This window comes from Microcaecilia unicolor, chromosome 14 (genome assembly GCF_901765095.1).
Source record: "Microcaecilia unicolor chromosome 14, aMicUni1.1, whole genome shotgun sequence".
In the NCBI taxonomy this organism is placed as follows: Eukaryota; Metazoa; Chordata; class Amphibia; order Gymnophiona; family Siphonopidae; genus Microcaecilia; species Microcaecilia unicolor.
Window position 1 is genome coordinate 27,631,282 of NC_044044.1, and position 15,219 is coordinate 27,646,500.

At 44.7% G+C, this 15,219-nt stretch overlaps 1 protein-coding gene and 1 non-coding gene across 2 annotated transcripts in view; both read right to left on the reverse strand.

Annotated features, from left to right (window-relative positions):
• Positions 1-1,683: 1,683 nt before the first annotated feature.
• The window catches only part of SUPT16H (SPT16 homolog, facilitates chromatin remodeling subunit), a 29,194-nt gene continuing 15,658 nt past the window's right edge, over positions 1,684-15,219 (reverse strand). Inside the window, 19 exon segments of the mRNA XM_030187206.1 lie at positions 1,684-2,872; positions 3,113-3,190; positions 3,382-3,511; positions 3,692-3,821; positions 4,125-4,294; positions 4,817-4,892; positions 6,427-6,539; positions 8,668-8,793; positions 10,291-10,409; positions 10,739-10,865; positions 11,037-11,172; positions 11,954-12,081; positions 13,000-13,153; positions 13,511-13,626; positions 13,892-13,984; positions 14,131-14,196; positions 14,289-14,401; positions 14,516-14,589; positions 14,704-14,794. Coding sequence (XP_030043066.1) covers positions 2,745-2,872; positions 3,113-3,190; positions 3,382-3,511; positions 3,692-3,821; positions 4,125-4,294; positions 4,817-4,892; positions 6,427-6,539; positions 8,668-8,793; positions 10,291-10,409; positions 10,739-10,865; positions 11,037-11,172; positions 11,954-12,081; positions 13,000-13,153; positions 13,511-13,626; positions 13,892-13,984; positions 14,131-14,196; positions 14,289-14,401; positions 14,516-14,589; positions 14,704-14,794 — 2,168 coding nt within the window. The 3' untranslated portion in view covers positions 1,684-2,744.
• On the reverse strand, positions 14,897-15,012 carry LOC115458479. The gene has a single exon (XR_003940077.1). It is a non-coding gene; the product is annotated as a small nucleolar RNA U6-53/MBII-28 (small nucleolar RNA).

Here is a 15,219-nt window from a genome sequence, read left to right on the forward strand (position 1 = left end):
TCCGTCGGGAATCGATCGCCGGTAGAGTCCGTTTTCGTCAGCATTGAAAATGTCACGAGGTGCAAACTCGTTCGAGATGGTGGAGGGGTGGCCTAGTGGTTAGCGTGGTGGACTTTGGTCTTGGGGAACTGGGTTTGATTCCCACTGCAGGCACAGGCAGCTCTCCTTGTGACTCTGGGCAAGTCACTTAACCCTCCATTGCCCCAGGTACAAATAAGTACCTGTATATAATATGTAAGCCGCACTGAACCTGCTATGAGTGGAAAAGCGCAGGGTACAAATGTAACAAAAAAAAAAAGAAAAAAAAGAACTGAAACAACCCAAATTTCAGCACCAAAGTCATCAGCGTCTTGTTTTTCACCATGCTGTTTCTTGAATTTTATGTTGTTCCTCTCCTTCCATCTTTCCAAACATCCAACAGTGGCTTTGAATTCAGTTAGTCCAGGACTTTCAGCTAGCTGATTAGCTTTCTCCATAAGCAGTGGACCACTGACAGGAAACTGTCTGCTCCTGACTTGAGAAAACCACCGAAGAGCATCTTCTACCTCCTCAGCTTTCCCTGCCCGTTTTCGTTTCCGCTGTGGATTTGTATTGTTTTGCCAGTCTTCCAGAAGCTGGTCTTTCTGCTTCAAGATACGTGAAATTCGACTGGGATTGACACCGTATTCAGAACTTCTATTTGTTCAGCCGGTGTTGAAGTCTTACAGTTGCGTGACGACGACTCCGGTGTACACTCTAATAACATTCTTTCGCTTCTTCTGCCTGTGGCAGTTAACCGAGATTTCAAATTTACCGCCCCTTTGTCACGCGCCGATCGGCTTCCGTATTCCGTGCGCACGCTTATGCGGAGTCTTTCCTGCAGAGGAGCGGTCTTAAACCATCCGTATAAGCGAATCTTGCACTTATCAGTGGTGCGCTAAACCGAAGTTTGTCCCCATAGAAATTGATGGCGTCAAAAATGGGACCAAAGTATGGCATGCAGTTAAACAGAACATGCGCTTATCCGACGTGCACTTAAATAGAGTGCACTGTAATACCATACCCACCTAAAAGCCATCATCTAGGTCACTCGAGTCACAGGAAAAAAAAAAAGCAAAACAAAAAAAAACTTAGATAAGGCAACAGCCTCAATAACTATGGACAAGAAGGAAATGGAGAAATTAGATCTTACCTGCTAATTTATTTACTTTGTTTGAGTCCTTCCAGACCGGCCCAGAAAAGGCTGATGGCTCTTTTCCCCCCTCCTCTTCCTCTGGGTTCCGGCAGGCCTGAGACTTGTTGTTGTGCCTTGGCCTCTTTGTGGGAAGAAGAGTCTAGAGTGCCGTGGGGGACAGCCATACAACTCCAAAAAAAAAAAAGGGAACTGGACAGAGGCAGTTTTAATTGATGTGTGCTTTCCTCTTTGGTGCTGACACTTGGTCTTCTGCATCACACTTCTGGGCTGTCTTCACACAGAGTTTTGTCTGTAGGTTCACCATCACACGCGCTGGGTTTTGCACCATGAGCTCTGACAAACTTCACAAATGTGCCGCTTGTCAGCGTTAGGGCAACCGAGACCCTAAACCCTTTGTTTAAATCCTAGAGGGTCAGAACAGGGTTCCATCTACACTAGAAAGAGAAACGTGCTCCCGAAGGAATTTTGAGGACCTCAATCATAGAGGCTGTAAATACACCAAAGGCAAGTTTACAAAAAGAAAAAATTTTATTTGACATTTCCATAAAGTTTGAAAACAGCAGTACATTTACTGTTAAGAAAAACAAACAAAAACAAGCAAAAAAAAAAAAAGACAACAGCTGGAAGGAAATAAAATGAAGAAAATGTTGACAAATCCACATGGTCTCAAAAGTAGAAAAACAGGCTCACTACTGCTAAAGTTAATCAGGAACATGGAAAAACGGGGGAAGGAGGAATTTGAAACTGTAAAAGAAAATCCAAAAACTGTGTCTCGCCATCCAAAATCCAAGTGATAAATACTACAAATTAAAATAACGTATTCCTCCCCACCATTGTTGCTAAAGGTGAAAAATAATCTTTTCCAGCCCTGTTGAAAGAAGTTTGAGTTCAGAACCCCAATGTCCCACCTCAGTTTGGAGGAGAGGGATCTGGAAAGGGTAGGCTCTAAGAGGAAGGTTTTAACAGTTCATATTTTTTTTCTGTATAATGTTAAATTTGTGAGGAGCCAGAAAATATTCCTCACCTGTGGTGGGAGGGAAGGGCGGGGGCAACCCATGTTACGGTGGGCAGGGGATGAACATGCATTCTCCTATCCGCTCTGGTCTAATCTCCAAAGATGGTAAGTTCACTCCCCTTATTATTCTGAGGCATACATCAACAAATAGAAATGAAGGCTCAGTAGAAAAGAGGAAAGTCTACATGGGGGTATAATATCCTATCCCATTTCCCCAAGTCCCCTTCTAATCACCCCCCCCCCCCCCCCCCCCAAACACATTTCACTTTCTTTCTCATTATTCTTAAGTCATTTCTGTGAGCATCTGGGAGAGGTTTTGAGGGCAAGGTGAGGTCTCTCCCGTATTCATCCCTGCCTTAATGGAACCTTTCAGTCCCGTATTCCAGTGTTCCATCAGGGTAGACGACTTGTTAAAAGTAATTATTTATGACTGAAGCAATTGGTCCGTAAAATAAAATATTGGTAGGCTCTGAATGAAAGGATGAATGGGGGTGGGGAAGAGAAACAAGTCCTGGCATCTGTATAAAACTGGATGAGGGGGTACAGGATCTGAGTTTACTTCCGTTGCTTTTTCTTGGATGGGGTATGGTGATGGCCGGAGCCCTTCCTTTTCCGAGAGCGCTGTTGCTGCTGCTGCTGCTGCTGCTGTTGCTCCTCTTCCTCGTACCTACTTTCCCGGTCAGCTAAAGAGAAGACAGACAACATTAGCGGTGCGAGGGATGAAGACACAACAAAATGTCAATTCTCTCATTCTCTTTCAGAAACACCCGTTATCACAAGTTAAATACAGGTAAACTTTTGGTGAAAGACAGCTGCTTCTCTTAGAGCACCGTGACCGCATAGGAGGAAAAACTGGTTAGTTGAATCCTACTACCCAAAATGCAGTTAGGAGGAGTAATCATTCTCCTGTGCCTGCGTCTCACCTCTCCGTGCCTCCTCCTCCAGCTCATCCCAATCTTTGCCACTCTCCTCTTCACTGCCCAAAGACTCGCCGCTGTACTCTGCAGAACAAGAAGGTACTATGAGAATGAAATGCCCTCACCGTTTCTATATTATGCACAACCTCTCAACGTTGTGCTTCTCATACTCGCAAATGCCCGTGCTCATTTCTTTCCCTCTACTAGCGCAATGGGTTCTGCGTTACCCACAATCCCTTGCTGCCAATCTTAGAAAAACAGTCTACGTGGCTTACCGGATTCTTCAGTCTCATCAGAATAGTCTTCATCACTATCCTCCTCCGCCTCTTCCCCATCGTCGTCTGAGGGGTTAAAGGTCTCATCCTCCAGCTCTGACTCAGAGCCTTCCTCCTCTGCGTCGCTGCCCTAAGGATGGCAGGAGAGAATAGCTGAATTCTACAGTTCTTTAAAACGGAACCCCACCCCCCTCCCCTATCAGCGTCGGCATGCTGCGACAGTAGTATCAGGCACAGAATAACTACCGATGCCCACATTCAGCGTCGTGTCGAGCATTTCATTTGGGGTTAGGGAACTTGTTCACCGTACCTCACCCTCTGGTTCCAGGAAAGACCAGCCACCCTGTTCGAAGAAACCCTCTGGATCATCCACAATAGTCTTCATGATTTTGGTCCAGTTGAGGGACTGCACCCCCTCTGTATACTTCAAGTCACAAGAACTGAAGGCAGGATATAGAAACCAGAGAGACAGCAAAGGTTATAAGGCTGAAGTATATAATTGTGGAAAGAAAATGCATCTCAGCTCCACGTATTCAATATTTTATAAGAAGAAAACTTAATGACCCGGGCTTTCCCTCTATTTCAGTTACAAGCACAAAATAAGTAACCGAGAGCAGTGAAGCGGTGGAAGACAAATGCACGAAGGACCAGACACCTGAGAAATTCCCAGAAACAGGAGTTAAACTGACGACAGTCAGACATCCGCTTCTTACGGCAGAGCGTGACATAGCGCGAGCACTCACTTGAGCCACTCCTTGATAGGATCTAGGGAAGCGATGGGGATGGCGTTGATCATAGTCACTTTTTTGCTGTAGTCCTTATATACGATCACCATGTCAAAGTTCTTCAGGTGGAACTGCACCCGCTCAAAGTGCACCAGCTCTACCTCATCGAGGGTCACCACAAAAGGAGGCTGGGAGTGAAAAAGGCACGTCAGAATAGCACCGAGCAGGCTGTCTGCATATAAAAGTCCGTGACTGCACACCACCGCATTGTAAACATGCCAAACCTTATAGTGGCAGCACTGAGACTTTTTCATCAAACCTCAAGCCTTCCTAGTATGTTCTGCCTTCATTTCCAGGGGCCCTGAGAGACTAACTCGCCTGATCCTTTGGAATCTTAGTGTCCGAGAAGTGTTAGCACTCTAGGGCTTGTTTTAATTTTTCTGCTTTCACGCTTGTGCTACTTTGACATTGACTCCCGATGCGGGCGAAGGGCCGCCAAAACACAGCCCGTGTTGGGTCTTTGAATAAAGCACATTTGTTTGGTTTGATCTTGGAAGCCCTTTGTGCTTTCTTTTTTGTTGCTGTTTTCTACTGTGTACTTTCACCTTCTCCGCTGTAAGCTCTCTAGGGTCAGCACGTTACTAATGGTGCAGAGCATGCGCAGAGTACATTCAGACTACTTGATAGAAGCTCCTTTCATCCCCACTTACCCATTCAGTGGTGTTGACTAGCGCACTGCTGGTGGGCTGAAGTAGGCAGGTACTCCTGTAGGGGGCGCCATTGAACCTGTAATGAAACCACAAAAATACATCAAAAAACAAGTGGATACATACCTGACATCAAAATCCCTTTTGGGAAGTACGAACCCCCCCCTCAAATCACAAGTCAGGAACCTTGGAATATAGTTAGATTCGACATTTACTCTGATTCCCCAAATCCAAGCAACCTTCAAGAGTTGTTTCTACTATTCATGACAGCTACGCTGCCTCTCTCATTACGTCGATAAGGTAAATCTTATCCCAGTTGTGCATGCCATGATAACATCGAGACTGGATTACTGCAATGCACTATTCAATGGTCTGACTACAAAGGGCCTGCACCAGCTTCAGTTGATTCAGAATGCAGCAGCAAGACTCATAGCAGGTTGCAAGTGATGTGACCACATCGCACCATTTTTACAAAAACCTCATTGGATACCAGTACAATACAGGGCTAAATTTAACACTCTACGTCTGATCTTCAAGGCCCTGAAAGGGAATGGCCCCGAGTATCTGAAGAATAGGATGATCCTCCACACACCGCCAAGGACACTAAAGTCCTCCCAAGGAACATCACTAACCACACCCTCTTCAAAAGACATTACACGATGCGATACCCGCAAGCGAGCCTTCTCTGGAGTAGCCCCTACACTCTGGAATGCACTGCCTGAAAGGCTTCGCTTAATACAAGACTATCTCTACTTCATGGAGCAGGTGAAAGCGTGGCTCTTCAACCAGGCCTTTAATGGAAGAAGTAACTAACTTGTTAGTCTCACTCACACGCACAAGGAGTGACTCGGGTTGAACATACTGCAGCATGTTTATCCGCTCCTACCCTAGCTGAGATAATATTTAACCATCTTTCTGACCTCGTGTGCAACTTTCTTTAAATCAGTCACCTTACTTTCTAACTCTCTTACCTATCTATATGTTACATCTTTGCTTTACCCTTCGCTATCAATTAAAGTGTTCTATTAGGTATTGTGTTGACATTGTAAGTAGTATACCATGCCATAACTTGTACTGCTATTTGAATATTTTTACTGCTGTAATTGCCTATTGCTCATGTTTGATCTATCCTTACTGTACACCGCCTTGAGTGAATGCCTTCAAAAAGGAGGTAAATAAATCCTAATAAATAATGGATACTACATTCTAGGTGCCCATTTTTTAAAGAGGTCTTTATAAACTCATACAAAACATATTCCAGAAAAACAGAGCAAAATTACAGATATTGCACAAAGGCAACCGCATCTTATAAACATACAAAAAACAATACCTCCAATTTTTTAAAATTTGGGTGCCATTTGGAAAAAGTATTTATATCATGAGATGGGAGCAAGAGGAGAAATGGCATTGAAAATAGTTAGCAGAAGTTGACCACTGAACCTCAGCAGGGAATTTGCCACTCATTAGGACACCTAGCTAGGACCAATAGCAGAAATTCAAAGTGACTAGGATTTATTTTTTTTTCACAAGCAGTAAATGAGTTTTATTCTCCCCCCCCCCCCCCCCCAAAAAAAAAAAAAAACAAACAAAAAAAACAAAACAAAAACTCTTACCCCAAATCCCTGAAGGGAACCTCAAACTCCAGTTCCTCCTTGGTCAGCGTCTCTACCTTCTCAATGAAGTTCTTGAAAGCTGTCTTGAGTTTGTGCCTCATCTCTCGCTCCATCTGCCCGCCACAGGAACAAGAAAAAACACACTCAATCACACTCCACAGCAAATGATTAAAAATAAACCAACCTCTCCTATACAGAACCTGCTTACCTCCCAAAGAAAACACAAACTAACCAGAGGAATCTCAGCCTGACAGTTATCTGTAATAGGATCTGAATTTGGGTGGGATACCGGTGTCGGAAATGGTATTTCAAGCGGACGAGTTGGAGAAACTTACTGACTTCACGGTAAACCTGGAGGACGTAAATGGGCAGTTCGGCAAACTGAAGAGTAGCAAATCTCCTGGACCGGATGGTATTCATCCTAGAGTACTGATAGAATTGAAAAACGAGCTTGCGGAGCTACTGCTAGTGATATGCAACTTATCCTTAAAATCGAGCGTGGTACCGGAAGATTGGAGGGTGGCCAATGTAACGCCCATTTTTAAAAAAGGCTCCAGGGGAGATCCGGGAAATTATAGACCGGTGAGTCTGACGTCGGTGCCGGGGAAAATGGTAGAGGCTATTATCAAAAACAAAATTACAGAGCACATCCGAGGACATGGATTACTGAGACCAAGTCAGCATGGCTTTTGTGTGGGGAAATCTCGCCTGACCAATTTACTTCAATTCTTTGAAGGAGTGAACAAACATGTGGACAAAGGAGAGTCGGTTGATATTGTGTATCTGGATTTTCAAAAGGCGTTTGACAAGGTACCTCATGAAAGGCTACAGAGGAAATTGGAGGGTCATGGGATAGGAGGAAATGTCCTATTGTGGATTAAAAACTGGTTGAAGGATAGGAAACAGAGAGTGGGGTTAAATGGGCAGTATTCACAATGGAGAAGGGTAGTTAGTGGGGTTCCTCAGGGGTCCGTGCTAGGACCGCTGCTTTTTAATATATTTATAAATGATTTAGAGATGGGAGTAACTAGCGAGGTAATTAAATTTGCTGATGACACAAAGTTATTCAAAGTCGTTAAATCGCGACAGGATTGTGAAAAAATTACAAGAGGACCTTACGAGACTGGGAGACTGGGCGGCTAAATGGCAGATGACGTTTAATGTGAGCAAGTGCAAGGTGATGCATGTGGGGAAAAAAGAACCCGAATTATAGCTACGTCATGCAAGGTTCCACGTTAGGAGTTACAGACCAAGAAAGGGATCTGGGTGTCGTCGTCGATAACACACTGAAACCTTCTGCTCAGTGTGCTGCTGCGGCTAAGAAAGCGAATAGAATGTTGGGTATTATCAGGAAAGGTATGGAAAACAGGTGTGAGGATGTTATAATGCCGTTGTATCGCTCCATGGTGCGACCGCACCTTGAGTATTGTGTTCAATTCTGGTCGCCGCATCTCAAGAAAGATATAGTAGAATTGGAAAAGGTGCAGCGAAGGGCGACTAAAATGATAGCGGGGATGGGACGACTTCCCTATGAAGAAAGACTAAGGAGGCTAGGGCTATACAGCTTGGAGAAGAGACGGCTGAGGGTAGACATGATAGAGGTATATAAAATAAAGAGTGGAGTGGAACAGGTGGATGTGAAGCGTCTGTTCACGCTTTCCAAAAATACTAGGACTAGGGGGCATGCGATGAAACTACAGTGTAGTAAATTTAAAACAAATCGGAGAAAATTTTTCTTCACCCAACGTGTAATTAAACTCTGGAATTCGTTGCCGGAGAAAGTGGTGAAGGCGGTTAGCTTAGCAGAGTTTAAAAAGGGGTTGGACGGTTTCCTAAAGGACAAGTCCATAAACCGCTACTAAACGGACTTGGAAAACTCCAAAATTCCAGGAATAACATGTATAGAATGTTTGTACGTTTGGGAAGCTTGCCAGGTGCCCTTGGCCTGGATTGGCCGCTGTCGTGGACAGGATGCTGGGCTCGATGGACCCTTGGTCTTTTCCCAGTATGGCATTACTTATGTACTTATCACCGTACAAGTGAGCTAATCACATTCTCAACTTCTGACTTTACGCTTTTAATACTGTAGAAATTGAGTAGCTAAAGCACCGCGTACATCTAGTGGTGCTATAAAAATGATAATCAGTAGTAGTAGTAAAGGTAAGGACACCCAGGGCTATGTGGCCTGCTCCCTAAAAGCCCCCAAAAGACAATCAGTTACCGCCTCCTAACACTGCTTACCTGCTCTGCATAAAGGTCATCCCTGTCATGCATGTGCTGGTGTTTTCCCAGGTCAGTGGTTATCTCCCCCACTTCTGTGTAGAACTGCACATCTGTATGCCGTTTCTTTCCGAACATGATGGCATTCTGGAAGGAGAAGTAGAAGATGGGGATTAGAGGGGTCGGGGTGGAATGTGGCCAAGGCAGAGGTGTGTAGATACATTTTCAAATGTTTTACAGTACTGAAGCTAACATGTAAAACAAGAGTACAGAAGTACAAACAAGTCCAAAACAACAGATTGTGCCCAAAAGGTAGTAAACCATCAGTATACCAATAATGCTGAAATACGTCAGCAGTTCTGAAGCAACAGAGAAAATGTTGCTATGGCATCTCCGCTACACTGAATACGTAGAACCTGTGTCAAAAGAACTTGGGGGCATATGCTGGACTGGCTCTGTACTGTCTCCATGGAAAATCCCTTGGCTGTATATCCTGATGGTGGACTACTCAAGAACCCAACCCTTCCCTTGGCATATGCCCTGGAGAGGGTCTCTCCTAACATTCAACAGTGTATTGTGATAAAGTCATATCCAGGATAGTTGGGTTAAGGCAGTGTCAGTTTGAAATACAAGTCCCAGAAGGCATTGCAGGCAAGGAGCCAGGGGGTGAGATGAGGAACCCGGACTGGACTCCTAGCTGCAATGGGAGAAGACATGGGGGTAAGCTGGCAGGATGTATAGATTGGCTGCCACTAGGGGGAAAGAGAGATAGGAAACCCTGTCTGCAGGAGCTCATCATGAGGCTAATACTCAACTCAGCTGGTATGGGTGTGGGGGGAAGCTAATGGAAGGAGAATGATTGATTGTGAGAGCAGAAGCCAGGGATTGATTAGGTAGGTGGGAAGGAGACCCAAGAGGAGAGAGAAGCGGAAAGAGAGAAGCAGTGGCAGGCTGAAAACCATTGGGTAAGAGAGGTCCCTAAAGTACTGAAGCAGGCTGAAATCCCTTGGGCGTGAGGAAGTCCCAAAAGTATTTGCAGGCTGAAAATCCTTGGGTAAGGGAGGTCCCTAAAGTATTGAATCTAGCAGTGAAACTGATGCAGGGTGAAAACCCTTGGGTATGAGAAGTCCCTAAAGTATTGAACTCTCCTGAAGGTAAAGAGAGTAGAAGGTGGAGACTGCTGCTTTGTGATTTAACTGTGATGATGAATTGAATGAACTGCTTCTATTTGGAATTGAACTACTGTTTATTGTGCACTGGATAAAGAGCCCAGACTGGTATGTGCTGATAGCCCACTGCTTAAAGGGGACTATTTGCCACACACTTTCAGGTGGCTTATATGTGCTTAAGATTGAAGGTGAATGCTGCTGTTGGAACTGTGTACTAGAAATCTGCATGGAATAAAGTCCTTAAGACTGAAGTTAATGGTGGACATTTATTTCTGGAGTGTATCAGGAGCCTGTGGCTAGTGGAGATTGTTCTATCCTTGGCTGCACCTAGAGGCACCCGGTTACAGTATGAACCAACAGCTCCTCCCTATGCCACACCAAGAATCTGGGGCTAACACTCTGGACAACTGTCCCTTTTCCAGCATGCTTCCCAGATATTAGTCCCTTGTACCTCACCCCTCTCCACTGCACTCACCTTGAGATGGAAATGCAGCACGATGATCATTTCCCCATCGCACGGCTGGAACAGTGCATGCTTGATGTTGTTGTAGAGAATGTCCACTTTGTCTCCTCGCACAGATGTAAAGCGGAAACCTGGAAGAAAACGTGAGACGATTAGTAAAGAAACTTGCCGTATTCAACTCACCCCATCTCCTATCAGAAGTGCCCTTTAAATTCTGTACCAACCCCAACCGTGGTTCTAAATCTAAAGTACAAAAAGGAGGAAGGAGAGGATTCTGAGTATCTATAAACAAACAGAGATGTACATATCCATTCACAGCAAGAGTCTCCAACCGATATACACAAATGCATGAAACGCTACATGTGGTCACTTGTTTCCCCCCTCCCCCCTTATACAATCGGTCTCCTCTGATTCTGCAGCCCCAGCATTTCCACAAATATTCCGTTAAGTCCCATCTTACCGTTAACATGTGCTTCCAGAGAACCCTGCATTCTCTTCTGGGCAATGTTGGGCCGGATGTAAAGGTCCTTTAATTTGGGGTTACTGCGGTTCAGGTTGATGACCAAAGAGTCTTGTTTTACAATACCCTGAAGAGCAGGAGATAACATTTAAATCTCTACGGTTCCTCCACCCTGCACCAAGTTCCTCAGCTAGAGGTATTCAGTACTAGCGTTTTCTGCCAAAGTTTGAATGGCTCATTGTTGCCTCTCCTTCAGTTCGGGGACAGTAGCTGTAGACTATTTGTACCATTTCCTCACCTCCTTCTCTTTTTCCTCTGCTTCCCTGGTCTTATAGCGCTTCTGCACTTCCTTAATGATCCGAAAGGCGTTTTGAAGGTTCAGGGCAGGCACCATAGGCTCCCCGGGAGCCTTGAGGTTTGATGCTCTGTATGTTCTGAGAGGAAGATAAAAGAGTAAGCGGATGCACTTCAAGTCCCTCCGGACTCATCTTTGCTACTTATGCACTGTGCTTTGGGTCTCATGTGCTACAGTCTATTTTTCATGTGATAGAACCTATAAACCTTCCCAATTCGCTCAGGTCTGAAGATACAAAGCTACTTCATATTCCCTCAAACAGGCACAATTATTTATCTGAAATCCATAATCATGCCTTTACTGTAGCAAGCCCAATGAAATCAAACAAGTTGCCAATAGAACAGTGAATAATATTGTGTGTATGCTTAGGAAAAACCTAAACCCTTTGTGTTTAGCAAGGTCTCTTCTTCATAGCTATATGATGCCTATAGTTCCATATTTACGGTCAGAGGGATAACACGATTTCATAATAGGTGCTATGCTTAAAGGCAGGGTGGTATAAAATTTGACAATAGTGGATTATGTTTACTATCGAATGTCAAATTATAATTTGCTCTAGACTTTTAGATAAAATGGACTATAAATATTTTAACATTTAATCTTAAATGTTCCTCGTATCTGTACTTCAGCTGTGTGTGCTGTATTCATGCTCTGTATCTGATGATCAATTTAATACAGCTATCACCCTCAATTTACTTATAAATTCTTTTAAAGCTAGACCCATTTAACTGCTTTCATCATTAAGAATCTCACACAGTGCATGGAATAAGAGGAAAATCCTGAGGATGTTTGAAATCAAATCATGTACACAAGTCTCTCAGCTTGAGAGACAGTTCACGGTCACAGCCGCTACCACTTACATTTCTTTAACAAAAGTGGCATCGGGGTTAGGGAAGATGCTGCCCTCATTCCTACCCAAGGCACTGCCGGGGCAGAAGAAGTTGATTCGGAGATAGGTGTAGTCACCTTCCACAGACATGCTGATGTTCTATCCGGGCAACAGCACAAACAAAATAAAAAGGTGACAATTATTCACAATATACTGGTTTAATTTGCAGGCAGAATATCTAACTTGGGTCTCTCTACATAAACCATAACCTCCTCCTGCTGCTAAGTTGCTCAACAAGACAACTGCAGATAATGCACAACAAATCAGGATTTCTGCATGCTAGGAGGGTCAGCCCTGTCACTTGGTGGACTAGGTGTCCATCTAGGACAACAGCAGTTGGGGGGGGGGGGGGGGGGGGGAGACAGCAACAGAACAGAAGTGCTGTTTCTCTTCCACCTGTTGCCATTGCCCTCTCCCCTTTCTGAAGTTGACTAGGAAAGAGTAGTGGCCTAGTGGTTAGGGTGGTGGACTTTGGTCCTGGAGAACTGAGTTTGATTCCTGGCACAGGCAGCTCCTTGTGACTCTGGGCAAGTCACTTAATCCTCCATTGCCCCATGTAAGCCGCATTGAGCCTGCCATGAGTGGGAAAGCGCGGGGTACAAATGTAACAAAGTTTGAATTCTATGGTCTAGAAGGGGTACACCAGAAGTGGCAGCAGGCCCAGTAAGAAAGGAGATCACATGCTGAGTGGGTAGGTGGTAGGGAGGGAAAAGGGAAGATGGAGTGACAGGATGAAGCCCTGAGATGCCCCAGGTGGGAGCCATGGCTGAATCAACCTAGAGTGACAGATACCCTTGGGCTGATCCTATATGCCAATAGTTTGTGAAACACTTAAGAACTGGCTTAAGTAACATTGCCCAGTGAAGAAAAACACATCATGAAAGAGTTTGGGTTCTGGCTCAAGTAACATTGCTTGGGTCATCCTACAGTTAACCTACAGTTAAGCAGGTCTATAGAACAGAGTTAAAGAAGAACCCCTTTAACCCACTTGAATCCCTCCTCTGCATCTGGTTATACCTTGATGGTGGCAATGTGGAAAGGTGTGGCGATGCCGAATACAGGCATGATGATAGTCTCATACTTCTTATCAATGTATATCTTCATTTCGCGGATTTCTGGTTCTTTTGGCATTAAGGATGCATTCCGGTATGAGACGTTAGATTTGCGAGCCCTGCCAGACAGACCGACCAAAAAAAAAAAAAAAAAAAAAAAAGGAGGGGTATTAGGTTGTTCTCCGAATCCTTTTCCTTCTCCAAGCTGGTCACAGGAAAGACAAGCTCACCCCTCAACTTCTTCTAACACTCCTGCTCTCCTCCCTCCTATATAAAATGCCTCTGTTGCCCTTCTCGAGCGATGGATATTGTCTCACATCCTTTTCATCTAACACACCTGTGCTGCTCCTCGTCCAGTTTATCCCTGCTGCTGTAACTCACCACACATTTCCCCTATAAGGCACACCCTTCTGTTTTGTTACCCTACTAACTCTGAGCCTCTCCCTATTGTTCCTCTCCTCTACCCTGGCGCTCACTTCTGGATTTGCTGCTCCCCCTTCTGCTCCGTGAGCCGCCTCTTGGCCTCCTCATTCAGTTGCGTGGCCAGCTCCTTTTGATGAGCCCGTCTCTTCTCCTCTGCTGTCATTTCATTCTGAAAGATGGAACGAAACGGTCAAACGCTTGAGTTGGGGTCCCTTCCGCTGCAATAGTGCAAGCAGTAAAGAAATCTGTACAGTGACAATGAGGAAAATAACTACTACACCAATTATAACCAAAATGGCAAATGAGTATATAAATATCTTGAGAAAAATCAATATCAGAATGTATTCCCTTGTAAGCCAAGAGAGAAAATATAAAAAAAGCTTCTTGCCAAACCCTCGCAAAGACAAACCTATATATTGAAACTAAGAGCATACCCGCGTTCGCTCTGTCAATAGTGTTGCTGCTCGGGAGCCCCGACCCAGCAGATCTTCTGCCTCATCCTTTTCCTCCTCCTCTTCATCCTCATTCTGTGAAAGAGAAAGTTAGGTCAACACTTTCTGACACCAAGGAAGTCAGAACCCATGCTTCTTAAAACCTGAAAGGTGCTCCCTCTGAACATAAAATCAAGGCTTGGATTCAGTAAGACCCACAGTCTTCGCCCCCCATCACTCACCTTCAGGAATATGCCCACATTCTTCACCTTCTTCTTCACAGAAGACAGGATTGTGGCAGGACCCTCCTAAGGAGAACAGAGAAAGGTGGAATCAAGCTATGAAGGGGAGAAGGGCAAACACTTTGAACACATACCCCAGCTATCTCTGGGCGACTCACCTCATTAACCAGGACTGTATCTCCAATGAAGAGCGCATATGTTTTCTCCTCAGGCTTCTTGCCTTCCTTATTTGTAAGATCAGACAGGCCTAGGTTAATGCTGAACACCATCCCTGTGAAAACAAATAGAACACAGAGAGGACAGAGTGTAAGTGTGTGTGTGAGTGAGAGAGAGAGAGAGAAAAAGAGAGAGAGAGAAAGAAAGAGAAAGAGAGATGTGTACATACCTTTTTTTAACTTGTACTGATTTTTACTGTTGATGACTAGGGATCCCTCCCTGAATTCAATCCCCATGGCAAACCTAAGGATGACAGAAACCCAGGGATTACAAAAAGTCAGTGAAGTTTGACCTTTAGAAGTATGCCAAATCAAACACAGAGGAAACCCCCTTTCCTATTCCCCCACTGCAACCCACCCGAGGTTCTTTGTGATCTTGCTCATTAACTCTGGCTTCTGTTTCTTCACCATGTCCATGACTGCACTGTACATGTCTGAGATCTTGGCACCTGAATTGTACAAAAGTAAATCAGTGTCACATGAGAGAATTTCAGGTGAAAGCTCTGGAAACTGCATCCTAGTCCAGCACCACCAGTATATGTGCCTCCACCCTGCCTCAGGTTTCACAGCAACTGAAGTTGAATTCAACTCACTCGCATCCAATGCGGGAAGACTAAGTCCTCCCTGACTGATACGTCAGTATTAGCATGGCAACTCATCACAGGCAGGCAGGTAAGCACAGGGTATAAATAGAGAAAACCACAAATACTCCTACACACTACTATAACCATGGGGGGCAAGGGGGATAAGAAACTTGGATTGTCCCATGAACGATTGTTGAGATCTGTGTATTAAGGCCAGATGGATTTCACTTCCTGAATGCAGACTGGTAAGGAATTGGTATAGGTGAGACCTCTTGATAACCAAAGAGAAG